At 41.0% G+C, this 16027-nt stretch overlaps 1 protein-coding gene across 5 annotated transcripts in view; it reads left to right on the top strand.

Annotated features, from left to right (window-relative positions):
* MCM9 (minichromosome maintenance 9 homologous recombination repair factor) overlaps positions 1-16027 on the top strand; it is a 74939-nt gene that overhangs the window by 15793 nt on the left and 43119 nt on the right. For 4 of the 5 annotated variants that reach the window (XM_048844676.2, XM_075126661.1, XM_048844678.2 and 1 more), the window contains exons 4-7: positions 2883-2964; positions 7707-7907; positions 10302-10427; positions 11696-11815. In XM_048844676.2, the coding sequence (XP_048700633.2) occupies positions 2883-2964; positions 7707-7907; positions 10302-10427; positions 11696-11815 (529 nt within the window). Of the gene's footprint in view, positions 1-2882; positions 2965-7706; positions 7908-10301; positions 10428-11695; positions 11816-12340; positions 13909-16027 lie in introns of those variants that run through there. The other variant, XM_048844680.2, reaches the window with a different exon arrangement.

Below are 16027 nucleotides of genomic sequence, written 5' to 3'. Positions count from 1 at the left end.
AGGCTTGTGGCTACGACTACTAGTAATCATCTTCACCTGTCGCTTTGCCACTCCCCCATCACCACAGGACTTTTGAAGAGAGATGTGCATGAATGACATGTGTGTGAAGTTGATTAAAATGGGAGAGTCGTTGCACTGGGACAGTCCCATTCTCTTGACTGCTGAAGCTTGGCTCAGTGGCACAAAGACTGTTACAGCTGGAGGCATCTTTAGCTGCAGTGGATAACCATGACTTCTGTAGTGCCCCATTATGCCTTTCGCCTTCCACAATATGTTGCTGCATAATACAATACAAAATATATGTTGTCTATCTAAGGGCTTTGCTACACAAGGAGTTATTTCAGAATTGTTAAACCCGATTAACTCTTCTTGATTAACTCAGTATGCGTACCCTCTTATTCTGAATGAGAGTGCCTTATTCCAAATTAGCTTAATTCACATGGAGTTAATCAGAAATAGTTAATCTACTTTAAATTCCTACACTATCCTATACTGGATTAATCTTCCTGTGTAGATAAACTCTAAACCAACTGTACATTTGTTTTATATGTGGTCACGATACTTGAGATGGCTCCCATGGAACCAATTTAGCCCAGTTATGGCAAATGCCATCTCTATGGGTGCTGCTGCTGCAAGAGCAAATCTGCAGATCTCTACCACTGCCAGTCTGCAGCCAGCTACAAAAATGGTCACTGAACATTTTGCTGCCCAAGGCAACATGCAGTCATTTGTATGATAGTCAGCCCAGAGGGAGTGCCTATGATTGTTGCATAACTGGGGAAGTTATAACAAAAACTCAGTATAATGGGGACATACTTGGTCAGTGCCAAGTGGTTAAGAGATGCTTAACCAAGTGAAAAATAGGTGAAAAATTCTAAGTTCTACAAAATTTGAAAAAAAGAGAAATTTTAGTTAATATTTCTATTATTGTATTTTTGTTGAGTACAGTAACTTATTCAGACTTCTTTTAAGTGGCCTCTTATCTTAATTGGGATGATTTGATGTCCAATTTAAGAGAGCTCTGAGATGTGTGTACGTATACATCGTATATACAAAAATAGAACTGTGTAGAGTGAGAAATTAAAAATATTTTAACAAATTAAGGATAACCAATGACTGCAGAAGTTAAAATATTTCTGATAGCATGTTCCCTATGTTGCATATTCTCTTTATGCTTATTCCAGATTTTTAGTTTTTATTAGAACTTTAATTTTTTCTTTTACTGTGTCGCAAATATCTGCATTGTGAGACAGTTTCATCAGTAGTATGAACCTATTGATATTAATGGAGTTACATCGGGATTAAATTGACTCTGTATATACGATCTGTCCTGTTTAGTGCTGCCAGTAACAAATGTTTCTGCCACCAGTACCCACAGAGATGCAAGTTGCCTGTAGAAATAAAGTAATAGACAAAAATGCAGAAACAATTTCTAGGCCCTGGAGAATGAATTAACCTAAAATTGTAATATGGATGAGCATTTGCTACAAAAGAAGTAGGTACTTCAGATTACTATTCTGTCCGCAGAGTACAATTTAACAATTACAGCAGGGCTTTGTGAGTAACTAGAAAAGAAGTGCTTTATATGGAAATCGCCTGTGACAAGATTGCATAGCTTTTGCCTTGGAGGAAAAAAAATACAACAATTACTGATGTACTTGTCAATATGTATTCTCCTGGTTGTGTTTGATTTGCTTTTCACCTGCTGTTGGTTTAGTCTTTGGGATTTAAGTGTAAACTTCTTTCCGTCCCTGTCAAATCTTGATTAAATACCTTTAGTGAAGTGGCATCTTCCAATATATACAGTTAAGAGGAACTGTTTAATTTTTAAGCAGGCATCAGTGCCTACAGTAAACTTGGTTTATTGAAATCATCCTAAACTAATTCTCAATTAATGTAAAAAAAAGTTCATTTTTTTACAATTACCTTATTTTTGTAGGTTTCAGAGTAACAGCCGTGTTAGTCTATATCCGCAAAAAGTACAGGAGTACTTGTGGCACCTTAGAGACTAACAAATTTATTAGAGCATAAGCTTTCATGGGCTACAGCCCACTTCATCAGATGCATAGAATGGAACATATAATAAGAAGATATATATACGTACAGAGAACATGAAAAGGTGAAATTTGCCACACCAACTCTAAGACGCTAATTAATTAAGATGAGCTATTACCAGCAGGAGAAAAAAAACTTTTGTAGTGATAATCAAGATGGCCCATTTCAGACAGTTAACAAGAAGGTGTGAGGATACTTAACATGGGGAAATAGATTCAAGTTGTGTAATGACCAGCCACCCCCAGTCTCTATTCAAGCCCAAGTTAATGGTATCTAGTTTGCAAATTAATTCCGGTTCAGCAGTTTCTTGTTGGAGTCTGTTTTTGAAGCTTTTCTGTTGCAAAACTGCCACCTATATATATATCTTCTTACTACATGTTCCATTCTATGCATCTGATGAAGTGGGCTGTAGCCCATGAAAGCTTATGGTCAAATAAATTTGTTAGTCTCTAAGGTGCCACAGGTACTCCTGTTCTTATTTTTGTAAAGCTTTATCCAGCAAGACGTTGAAGTTGTTCAGCACCTCCCAGAATACGGCCCCTAGAGATAATTTAAGGTCCAGTTCTGTTTCCATTGATGTCAGTGGCAAGATTCCCCTAACTTAATGAGAGCAGCTGCATGCTCATTGTATGAGTTCTGTGAGAGAAACTAAGGAGATGCTCCTTTGCAGGGAATGAAAAATAAGGTCTTTGGTGTGCAGAATAATGGTTCTGTTGGAAACCAGGCTGGCATGGTTTGGCCAGTTTGTAAACCAAAGCAATAGCATGTGGTGGTTTGATGGCACCTGCCTGTAATAAATGCATACACTTTTTCTTGCTGTCTACTAGATTCAAAGGCTATCTGTCGGAAGCATCCCTCGTTCTATGGTCGTTGTCCTGGAAGATGACTTAGTGGACAGTTGTAAGTCAGGTGAGGACAATGGAGTGTTCCCATGTAAAGTTATATGTAGTTTCAATTACACACATTTGTGCCTCGGGCATTTTCAAGTTTGTATTTCATTTGAAAGAAGGCATCTCCAATAAAGTTGTCAGTTTTTAGGGCTTGTCTGGTGGGAAACGCTCATGTATCACTTTGTTGTTGTGTTAAGTCAGTGTGTTAACATGGCAAATTAATTCTGTTGCAGAAAAGACCATCCCCTTTTGTGACATCATAACATTTTGACAGAAAAACATTGCTATGCAATATTTCATGGGCTCCAGAAGTTATTTTGAGACCTGTAAATGTCAGGATACTGAATCTCCTTTTCTAAACTGGTGACAGTACTTACAGTTTAGTGTCCCTTTGGTGGTTTGGGAAACCATGTATCATAGCTTCCCGTCAAAGAAAGGTTGCAGGTAAAAATGTCAGCTTAGTGTGCAGTGACCGTCAAAAAAGCAAACAGACCATTAGGATGTACAAAGAATGGGACAGAAAATAATATTCAGAATGTTATAAGTCCATTATATAAATGGATAGTACCCCTTCCCCAGCAATACTGTGTTCACTACTGATCACCCACTCTCAAAATGATACAGAGGTCAAGGTTTACCAAAGTGGCACTGGCCGCTGTTGTAGAAAGGAACCAAAAGCTAGATGGAATAATCCAATATAGCAGCTTCTATGTAATTGACTGAGACTGATCCAGTATATCAGCAAATAAGAATGAAATGGGGGAAAGGAGGGTGCACAGAGCCCCTGGTGTGGGGGATGGGGGACCCTGGAATGAGGACAAAACACAGACTCCTTGGGATATAGGGAATAGGGGACAATGGTATGCTGGGAGAGGGACATGGGGAACACACGAGTCCCTTGGCATGTGGTGGATAGGAAATGGGGGGCACACAGAAACTATGGCGGGTGGAAGAATGGAGGACCTTGGTATGGAGGGGAGGTAAAAATGGGGGAGGCACACAATGTGGCATGGGGGAGAGAATGGAGGACAATGTTATGGGAGGGAGGAATGCACACACATTGCTGCTGGCACGGAGTAGGGCAGTGGTTCCCAAACTTGTTCCACCTCTTGTGCAAGGAAAGCCCCTGGCGGGCCGGGCCGCGGTTTGCTGCTCCAGGCCAATGAGGGCTGTGGGAAGTGGCACGGGCTGAGGGACGTACTGACCGCCGCTTCCAGCAGTTCCCATTGGCCTGGAGCAGTGAACCGCGGCCACTGGGAGCCGAGATCGGCCAAACCTGCGGACGCAGCAGGTAAACAAACCAGCCTGGCCCACCAGGGGCTTTCCCTGCACAAGCGGTGGAACAAGTCTGGAAACCACTGGAGTAGGAGGTTGGAGGAAGTCCCTGAAATAGAGAGGGATGGGGGAGGGTGCACACCTGGAGCTTGTGTGGGGGAATGGAGGGATGCAAGGAGCCCCTGCTGTGTCCAATACATTCAACCTGCGGAAACAGCAAAGTGGTTGTATAGAGCTATGGCAACTTCTGAATGAAACGAATAGCATAATGCACAGAGTTCCACTTGTGATTTAGATGTCTGTACGAAAACAAAAGAGCAAGTAGAAGTTTTAGTATTTACAACAACAGAGGTTTTTGACTAATTATATCCGCAAATCAAAAGGCATGACAAGAATACAAAAAAACAGAGATGGAATTATTTAGTAAAACTATCAGATGAAATTTGGTCGAGTTTTAGGTTTAATAAGGCCCAGTGAAAAGTTTCTATGAAATATTGCAGCGTTTTTATGAATGCATGAAACCTGAAAGTGAAATGGACTATAAACAAACCTTAGACTAAGTAGTCTTATTTTTATTGACTGAAGCAAAAGAGATGAAACAAGTAAATAAAGAGCATTAATAGTAGAAGTAAATAATATACTTTTTAGATGTCACTGTTGCTTATTAAATAGGTAAGGAATTTTTAAAGTAAGTTTTTGAACCTGATAGTTTTTCTTTATAACCCTTAAGACAGGTTATATTCATTTCTTTTGTTTGTTTTAGATTCACAATTTTTAAAAAATGATTACAAAATATTAGTCCCAGTTTTTATTCATAAACATAAAAAAGGCTACATGATGTCGCCTATTTTAGAGATGCAGTAATTAGAGTAAATTCTTTTTTCTAGCAATATCTGCTCTACAAAGGCCTAAACTCATAGAATCATAGAATATCAGGGTTGGAAGGGACCCAGGAGGTCATCTAGTCCAACCCCCTGCTCAAAGCAGGACCAATCCCCAATTAAATCATCCCAGCCAGGGCTTTGTCAAACCTGACCTTAAAAACTTCTAAGGAAGGAGATTCTACCACCTCCCTAGGTAACGCATTCCAGTGTTTCACCACCCTCCTAGTGAAAAAGTTTTTCCTAATATCCAGCCTAAACCTCCCCCACTGCAACTTGAGACTATTACTCCTTGTTCTGTCCTCTTCCACCACTGAGAATAGTCTAGAACCATCCTCTCTGGAACCACCTCTCAGGTAGTTGAAAGCAGCTATCAAATCCCCCCTCATTCTTCTCTTCTACAGACTAAACAATCCCAGTTCCCTCAGCCTCTCCTCTTAAGTCATGTGTTCCAGACCCCTAATCATTTTTGTTGCCCTTCGCTGGACTCTCTCCAATTTTTCCACATCCTTCTTGTAGTGTGGGACCCAAAACTGGACACAGTACTCCAGATGAGGCCTCACCAGTCTCGAATAGAGGGGAACGATCACGTCCCTCGATCTGCTCGCTATGCCCCTACTTATACATACCAAAATGCCATTGGCCTTCTTGGCAACAAGGGCACACTGCTGACTCATATCCAGCTTCTCGTCCACTGTCACCCCTAGGTCCTTTTCCGCAGAACTGCTGCCTAGCCATTCGGGCCCTAGTCTGTAGCTGTGCATTGGATTCTTCCGTCCTAAGTGCAGGACCCTGCACTTATCCTTATTGAACCTCATCAGATTTCTTTTGGCCCAATCCTCCAATTTGTCTAGGTCCCTCTGTATCCTATCTCTGCCCTCCAGCGTATCTACCACTCCTCCCAGTTTAGTATCATCCGCAAATTTGCTGAGAGTGCAATCCACACCATCCTCCAGATCATTTATGAAGATATTGAACAAAACCGGCCCCAGGACCGACCCCTGGGGCACTCCACTTGATACCGGCTGCCAACTAGACGTGGAGCCATTGATCACTACCCGTTGAGCCCGACAATCTAGCCAACTTTCTACCCACCTTATAGTGCATTCATCCAGCCCATACTTCTTTAACTTGCTGACAAGAATACTGTGGGAGACCGTGTCAAAAGCTTTGCTAAAGTCAAGAAACAATACATCCACTGCTTTCCCTTCATCCACAGAACCAGTAATCTCATCATAGAAGGCGATTAGATTAGTCAGGCATGACCTTCCCTTGGTGAATCCATGCTGACTGTTCCTGATCACTTTCCTCTCATGTAAGTGCTTCAGGATTGATTCTTTGAGGACCTGCTCCATGATTTTTCCGGGGACTGAGGAGAGGCTGACTGGCCTGTAGTTCCCAGGATCCTCCTTCTTCCCTTTTTTAAAGATTGGCACTACATTAGCCTTTTTCCAGTCATCCGGGACTTCCCCCGTTCGCCACGAGTTTTCAAAGATAATGGCCAATGGCTCTGCAATCACAGCCGCCAATTCCTTTAGCACTCTCGGATGCAACTCATCCGGCCCCATGGACTTGTGCACGTCCAGCATTTCTAAATAGTCCCTAACCACCTCTTTCTCTACAGAGGGCTGGCCATCTACTCCCCATGTTGTGATGCCCAGTGCAGCAGTCTGGGAGCTGTCCTTGTTCATGAAGACAGAGGCAAAAAAAGCATTGAGTACATTAGCTTTTTCCACATCCTCTGTCACTAGGTTGCCTCCCTCATTCAGTAAGGGGCCCACACTTTCCTTGGCTTTCTTCTTGTTGCCAACATACCTGAAGAAACCCTTCTTGTTACTCTTGACATCTCTTGCTAGCTGCAGCTCCAGGTGCGATTTGGCCCTCCTGGTTTCATTCCTACATGCCCGAGCAATATTTTTATACTCTTCCCTGGTCATATGTCCAACCTTCCACTTCTTGTAAGCTTCTTTTTTATGTTTAAGATCCGCTAGGATTTCACCGTTAAGCCAAGCTGGTCGCCTGCCATATTTACTGCTCTTTCGACTCATCGGGATGGTTTGTCCCTGTAACCTCAACAGGGATTCCTTGAAATACAGCCAGCTCTCCTGGACTCCTTTCCCCTTCATGTTAGTCCCCCAGAGGATCCTACCCATCCATTCCCTGAGGGAGTCGAAGTCTGCTTTCCTAAAGTCCAGGGTCTGTATCCTGCTGCTTACCTTTCTTCCCTGTGTCAGGATCCTGAACTCAACCAACTCATGGTCACTGCCTCCCAGGTTCCCATCCACTTTTGCTTCCCCCACTAATTCTTCCCGGGTTGTGAGCAGCAGGTCAAGAAAAGCTCCCCCCCTAGTTGGCTCCTCTAGCACTTGCACCAGGAAATTGTCCCCTACGCTTTCCAAAAACTTCCTGGATTGTCTATGCACCGCTGTATTGCCCTCCCAGCAGATATCAGGAAAATTAAAGAATATCAGGAAAATTAAACTAACTGTCCTGTTATGTTTAATTTAAAATTAACTGTCCTATTATGTTTAATTTAGCTGTTAATTTGTGTATCTGCATATACTGAGCAGGATGTTATTGTGGCTAATTTTGTCCTTACTCGCAGGTGATGACATCACGGTGTATGGCGTGGTAATGCAGAGATGGAAACCCTTCCACCAGGATGTGCGCTGTGACGTAGAGATTGTTTTGAAAGCCAATTACATTCAAGTGAACAATGAACAACTGACAGGGGTTATAGTTGATGAGGAGGTTCAGAAGGAATTTGAAGACTTCTGGGAAAAACATAAGCGTGATCCCTTAGCAGGTTTGTAGATGAAAGTGAAAACAGGAACTGTGCTTGGATTTTTGCTGGAGACAACACTGAAAATTATATTATTGACAACGTTTTTATTTCATTCCCTTATCCCACACTCCTCCTTGGAAGCTGTTGGCCCAGTTGTAGTGCACCTTCAGATCCCATTCACTTCAGGTGTGTTATGCACTCAGCTCTCCTGCTGCTCAGACCATGTCTCAGTCTGTCAGAGCTTGTCTCAGTCTGTCAGAGCTTGTCTCAGGCAGACAAGACAAACCTCCAAGAACTTCGTTTTAAAACTGTGTAGAGCATGTGTTTGTGTGCTTGTTTGTCTTGTCATGGCAGTTTAAGGAATAATTTCTTGCTACCCAAAATTTCCAACAAAGGAATATAAAATTCTTCCTTGAAACGAATTTAAAAATAGGACACACTTAATCCACACCAAAACTGCATTTCTGTGATTTTTCTTTTGAGCCTTATGCCATTGTAGTTGCTGCAGTGTTTTATGTAGCACTTAACAGGGAGTGAGCCTGAGTCAGAAATGGTAAGAGTATTAGAAAAAACACAATGCTGTTATGTGCAACAAGAAAAAAAACACAGTAGGTCAGTCGCAGCACTGTGAAGCAATCGTTTGGATCAGATCTGGTTTAGTCAGCATTGCTGTGTTGACTATGTTAATAGCTTAAAAATATGGTTCTGTGTCTCTGTACCCCATACTTCTGTGAATTGAATTGGGATTTATGTATGTATTTATAACAAGTCACACACCTGAGTTATATTAAAACCAATCTGTTTCTATAACAGTTTTACATATTAAAAACACCTTTAATTCTTAAACTACAGTTCTTCATACAAGGTCTGTCCTGCTGGCATCTTCATAAGAGAAGCAAGATATAACTAGTCTTTGAGGGAAGACTTCATAGTCAGATAAATAAGCACACCAGGTTGCAAATACATTAGGCAATTATGTGCTGTCTTCTTCATGGCCTCATACACATTACCTCACAGGAATGCAAACACTTTCATAAAATGTTATTTTTTCTCCCTTGTATTGTGGAGTGGGTTTTGGTGGGTTGTTTTTGTTTTAAATTTGAGCAGCTATGATTAACTGATGATCTGTGTTGTATAAACTCTAACCGGCTACCAGAAGTTTTATATGTGCTTCGTTTACACAGAGAGCCTGGTTTGCCATTGTGTTATTCTGGATTTACACTGTGGTCACTCCCGTTGTTTTCATTGGGGTCATGCTGGCATAAAACTAGAGTAATGCAGTGGTGAATTATGCCCTGCATCTTAACCGTGCTGCACAGCCCATAGGTGTAGCACATCACATCTTACCCAAAGTGGGCCCCACCCTATCCTTAGTATCCTTACCTTCTACCTTTGTAATGGTAAATCCATTAATCTAACACACCGTGTCTTCACACACTTACTTCCAAGCAGGGCCGGCTCTACAGTTTTTGCCGCCCCAAGCAGTGAAGTAAACTGCCACTGCAGACAGTGAAAGGGAGAAGCTGCCGCCGATTTGCGGCCGCGGCCAGCGGAACAGAGAAGCTGCCGCCAAATTGCCGCCGCGGCGGAAACACTGCCGCCCCTTTCTAACTGCCGCCCCAAGCACCTGCTTGGAACACTGGTGCCTGGAGCCGGCCCTGCCTCCAAGTATAAAACATCCATTTTAGGGATTCACAGCACTTCCTTTTCTTTAAGGTTGGTTGCTCAGCTCTGTGTGCTAACAGTGAAAGGTAGTGTATCGCCCCAGAATCTTGATCTCTGATGTGCTGCTAATGTCAGTGCTTCAGAGGGCAGAATTAATTCTATTACATCTGTTCACTGCCAGCAAAATCAGCTGAACAGATTAGAACATTTCAGTGCTTGAGAGAATATATGGACAGTGAGGGAAAGACTACATAGAAAAGGGTGAGGAGATAGGGAGATTCAGTAAAATAAAAATAGAGAGAGATGAGCCAATTTTCTGCGTCATGTACAGTACAGTATATCTTGGCATTAAACTTTTTTTTAAAATCAGTGGAGCTATGCCAAATTACACCAGCTGTGTATCTGGCTCTCTGGTTCCTGTATGCACACAATGTACGAGCATTCAAGAGGATAAACTGAGGGGCTATAAGAACTTGTCTTCTGTGGTTTCATCTGTGAACTAAAGTATTCAGTTTTAGGACTTTGTACTGGTGCCCAGCATCCAAGTGCCTTCCACCTTAAACTGGCATAGCAAAGTCCTTATATTGATTTACATCAACTGAGGATCTGGTCTGATGGCATTTAGTCTTCAAAGTGAAAGATGTTTGGGTCTAACAGCTGCTTTGGGGGTTTGCCTGAGGAGAGTGTGTTAATTTATATCAGATTTGACTTTAAAACAGTGCTGAATGCCTTTTTTCACTTCTTTTCTAGGGCGGAATGAAATTTTGGCTAGCTTGTGTCCCCAGGTTTTTGGATTATATCTGGTGAAGTTGGCTGTAGCCATGGTGCTTGCTGGGGGTGTCCAAAGGGCTGATGCTGCAGGAACTCGAGTGAGAGGTTAGTATTCTTGTTTCTAATAGTACATTTCTTCCCACCATACATACAAACATTCAAAATGAATATTAGAACAAATAACGCTGCAGAAACATAATCGTTCTGGGTGAGAATGTTGTATAAACAGCATTTGGGTTTCCTATTTTTAGTTTTATTTTTTAATTTCATTTTTCCAAAATAACTTGAGTGATAGAAACCAGTTTTCAATGCCCCATTGAATAAAGTATTAAAAGCAATCATTTTAGGTAAAACAGAGGCTCAGATAAAAAGTAGTTTTATAAATGACATTTTTAAATGATTTGGTAGTAGCACATCCCTAATGGTATTTGGCATCAGAGTGGAATATTAATATTTCCATTGTGTGAATCTCTATCCTGCATTGAAGGGAAAAAATAAGATTCCTAATGCCAGATTTTTCCATCTGTGATTGTCAGCACGTTTCTCTTAGAACTGATACTGTAAGCTATCTGCCTGCTGATTCTCCTTCTGTTGTTATTACATGACAAATGTGCTAGGTGGTATGTAGGTCATAGACTATGTAGTCTAAAATAATGTGTGTATATACAAGTATGGAATATATGTTTTTAAAAAATGCTTCAGCAGCCAAATCAAGTCATATATATCCTTAAAGTGAAGTCACTTTGTTTATATTGTTTATATAAGATAATTAAATCATTTTAGAAGTTTTTGATGAAGTACTTAATAACCAAAATATTTACTTTTGTAATTGCTTTGTATTTGGAAATTACTAAAATTCATGATTATTCGACTTCAATTATTATCTAATAAGAAAAAAGGCTGACTTTATTGCTTATTTGTACAATAATTCAAGTAGTTAAATATTGGGATCATAACTAAGCAGTGGTTCCGATTCCCTTCATTACTCAAGGTGGGAGTGAAAAATTTACCATAGCTGGCGTCTGCAAAACAAGTCCATTAAAATATGAAAACTAGTAACTGGTTGACCCTATAAGGCTGGATATGTGATTATTTTAAAGACTCTTTTATGATGAGAATTGAGTTTGAACGCTGCAATATGATTAGGTACGACTTGTGAATTATACAGTTTTATCACTGTCTGAGCAATGTTAGATATGACAGTATTACACCTGAATTATTTATTGCATCATATGTTAAGAGGTAAATTTTATATGAAGAATTACAATTATTATTTTAGTTAAAAACTTCTATATCTTGTCTGTCTTTATAAATGTAGTAGTCAGTATGCCACCCAGGCAACCTCAAGCTTTGTGTATTTATTTTTTCCAAAGGTGAATCACATCTTTTGTTGGTTGGAGATCCTGGCACAGGGAAATCTCAGTTTCTCAAATATGCAGTAAAGATTACACCACGATCTGTGCTTACTGCAGGAATTGGATCTACAAGTGCAGGTATCTGATGTTCCAGGTGTGCCAAGCAGGGTGTGTTCTTAATTTTTATTACAGTTTATCTGGGAGTCTAAGCAGAGAGGGGTTTTATGTGTGAGCAATGATATAAGCTACTCTTGATTGTATTAATATAGTCTCTAGAAAAAATTACCATGGAATTGGACAAGTGAGGGCTGGGATGGCTCCATATAGATTATTGGGAATACATCAGACATGTAGCCGTTTCTCCTGTGGTGGGTACAAACTTGCTTCACCCCTGCAGTGGGATGGTATGGTAGGATCTCTGTCAGTGGATCCTCATGGACCCTCCCCCAAAGAATCATCCTATGGATGTTGCTTTTTGCCTTTTTTATTTCCCCTCCTGCAGAAAATTATTGAGGCCTATATTTGTTCTTTTTCTGGCTTTTTCGATTCTTCCAGAATGAGTACACATTGTGTGGCTGTTACATGCAGTAGAATCATTCTCTTTCTGCTTAACTGAGACTCCTCCTCTTTTCTCTTCCTCTCCATGTTTTGGGTTCATGGCAGGCTGAGAGTCAGTTCCCTGCTGTGAGGCACTGCCTTGTGCTGCTGAATCCTTATCTCGACTCTGGCCCATAAAGAAACATCTGAAGAGCAAGTTTTTTCTCCATTAGTATGGCCCAGATGGCACCAAATGCCAGGGGTTGTTAAGAACTCTTCCTGAGGGACAGTACAAAGCCTTAGGTCCTTCTTCCACCCTTGCAAATTACTCAGTTTGAACAAAGTGCTGTACTATCAATATATGCAGGAATCTGTATATACCTCAGGAGTAAAGTAAAGTACATCAGTGAGGCTTTTAAAAAGAAATGAACCCCCCAAATTCCACTTCAGGTACATCACTTTTCCAACTTTAAACTCTTATGGTAAGGCCTGTTACCATAAGAGATAATGAGGCTCACATCTGGATAGCTGTGCAAATTACTTCTACATTCACTTCAAAACCCCTTTACACTTCCAGTGTGGTGTCAAGGCGCTTTAGTGTAATTGAGAATAAGACTCTCTTTTAACTGCTGAATGAATAGAATTACTGAATGAAGTTCCTTCAGACTTGCTTTGGATCTTAGAAGCAATTTATTAAAAGAAATATTATCCTAAAAGCAATTTATTAAAAAAAACCCACATTTATTGAGCTGTCCAAGTGTAACTTCCAAATGGAACGTATGAGGTAAAACTTCATTTTGCTTTTGAAATTTTATGTTCAAATAGCTGGAACTTGTCAGGAAAAAAATCACCTTTGTAATAAGATCAAGCACTAAAAATGCTGTTCCTAAAAGACATGTTTGAGAGACATGTTCTGTTAAACTGAGAGAGTATAAAACTGAAATTGGTACTTTCCTTAACCATAATATATAATATGATAATTAAGCAATGTGCAGCCAGTATTTTAAAAATGGGTCTCCTCAAAAAAACTTGCCCTCTTTGCCTTGGGTAAACCCTGGGTATTAAAGAGAAATGGGGGTAAAATGGGGATTCTGTTAATTTACAAACAGTACAGATGCTTTCCAAAAGGCAAAGACAAGGTAGTGGAAGAGTGCTTCCTGAATCAGAAAGAGGAGCTAAGCAAAATACGGATAGATGTTTGCTAAGTGACTCCTTGGAGAAGGGGCCCCATCTATGCTTTTCTGGTGGCATATCTATTAAGATATTTAGTGGGCTAACAATGACGTGAAGTCAAGCATGTGCTTGAGACCTTGATCTTTAGCGTTCAGTTTGACTGGCTGAGGACTTCGAATGAGTACTCTTTTTTTTTGGCCACAGTGTTTTCTTTTTTTAAGTGCATTGTTTTTAGATTGTTTATACTTTTCTCCCTAAAACATTGACTTTATGAACTAATTTTTTATGCAGCAATTCAAATAGATGCTCAGAATGGTAATGTTTTGAGAGTTGTTAAATCAGGTTGCTTTCCTTGTTAATTATTTTACATGTATTATCCAGTTCCTGTTTTGTGTGAAGAAATAATTTCTAATTTGCAGGTTTTTTTCCAAGGTAGAAAGACCCAATCCAGGAATCCTATATTAAAAAGTAGTTGGTCACAATATCAAAAATGTGAGTCTCAATAAAAATATATAAATTGCTGACTGTTCATTGTAGGATTGAGAAATACTGCAGGGCAGTTACATGGGTACCTAAGGGTTTTCTATATGGTTACCACCCATTACTGTAGTAGTCAAGAGCTGCCCAAGAAAATGGTGAGCTTGCTACTGGAGCAGTCAGTCTTCAGCTCTTTTCCACTCTCTGGCAGAGGAGGATATCCATGCATTTTGTTTGTTTGTTTGTTTGTTTGTGGTCTCTTCTTCCACCTTTAATCTGGTGATTGTGGAAAAGCATTGTCATAGAGGAGGTTTTGAAGTATGTCGTGAAAGTGATCAGACTCTGAATCGGTCTGACTTCTTCTGGAAGCTCGTTCAACAGCTGTTGCCCCATGTGTCAGAATGATATGTCCCCAGACTCTCTCATGCTTTATGGGGTTTTTGAGTGTGTTGTCCCATGCAAGAGAGTTGTCTGAGTGGGTCATGAATGCAAATGTGGTAGCTAATGTAGCTGGTCTTGATCTATTGATGACCTTTGTAGATCAGGATTATCAATGGAAGTGGACTGGGTTGGATCACAGCAACCTATCACAATGGGGGCGTGAATAACCATATTATGTATGATTTGGGGCCTCTACCTTCCTGCCATCTTCAGACCCAGATCCAATGAGTTGCAGTAATTCAGTTTGGAGATGATAAATGTATGGCTCACTGTGACCATATCCTTGCCTAGGAGAGAGGGACAAAGCTTCCTAGCAAACTGGAAGGTGAAAGAGGACATTTACTACAAGGTAATGCTACCTTGTCTGCTAGGACAACTCCTCTTCATACAAGAATCTCTATCAGGGATATGACACCTTTGCGATGGGGATTTGCTTCATCTGGAAAAGGAAATGCACAGCAAGGTGTCATCAGTTTATTTTTGACATAGGTCCTGTGTAGATATTGAGAAGGGAGGGGAACATAGAATACATCCCTCTGGGAATCCACAGATGAGGGCTAGTCGTGGGAAGAGTAGCTCATCCCCTTATCACTCTTTTGGTCCTGAAATTGTAGTGCTGCATTGTCTACTCAAGTTATGTCATGTACAGGCAGTCCTCAGACTTACGACACAACTGGTTCCTGAAAATTGCGTCATAAGTCAAAATGTCGTAACTTGGAACTGCAATCCACTCCATTGCACGACCAAGCATCGTAAAGTCTAAACCAATTGTCGTAAGTCGAATCAGGGTGTCAATTCAGAAATGTCGTAAGTCAAACATCATAAAGTCGAGGACTGCCTGTATCAGGTTAGCTGTAATGAAAGTTTCAGAGAGGTCAGGTAGTATGAGCATGGAGAGAGAGAGCCTCTATTCATTGCCATATTGTTTAGTGCCACTGGGGATGTCTCTGCACTGTGCCTTGGCCTGAAAATCAGTTGTGAAGAATCCATGATGTTGGAGTTTGGGTTCTAAATGATTTTGTCTAGAAGCGTGAGGTTGGAGGGGTGACCTGTGTCACGTGTTTGTATCTGGATGATCAGGCACTCCATTGCATTGTTCAGGAAGAAAGGAAAAGTTATTTCTCTGAAGGAGATTTTGAGAAGCTGTTAGTAGTGGACATAATTTCTCTTCTCTGGCTTTCACCGTACGTGAATTTGTTTTGCAAATGGTATTCCACTATTCATAATGGATACTAGTATGTGATGGGGCCAAATTCTGCCAGGGCAGCGAGGTGATTAATGCCATCCAGTCCATCTTCAAGTGTACAGCCTCAGTGAGTTCCTCCTAAATACAGTTGATATTTTCTGCAAATTAGGATAGGAGCTTTTCAGAGCACTCAGTGCTTGGGTCTAGTCTCTGGATCAGGGGTCCCCAGCAGGGTGCCCGTGGGCGCCATGGTACCCACCAGGGCATTTTTGTGCGCCCGCAGGACACCCCACCGCCGAAATGCCACCGAGAAGCGTTGTCGGTTTTCGGCGGCGACACTTCTTCCCGCTGCCACTTTTCAGCGCTCGCCACGGTCTTCTGGGAATAGCAGGAGCAAGAAAGTTTGGGGACCACTGCTCTGGATGATGCAATCTGGGATGATTAGCTTGGTGGAATAGTTCTGTTGGCACTGTATTGTAGTTGTGATGGTGGTAGACCCAATTATTTAGTTTGTGTAAAGGCAAAAAATACCGTTA

Source organism: Caretta caretta, chromosome 3 (assembly GCF_965140235.1).
Source record: "Caretta caretta isolate rCarCar2 chromosome 3, rCarCar1.hap1, whole genome shotgun sequence".
In the NCBI taxonomy this organism is placed as follows: domain Eukaryota; kingdom Metazoa; phylum Chordata; order Testudines; family Cheloniidae; genus Caretta; species Caretta caretta.
Note: the sequence above shows the minus strand (reverse complement) of the source record. Positions and strands in the feature narration are given on the sequence as shown.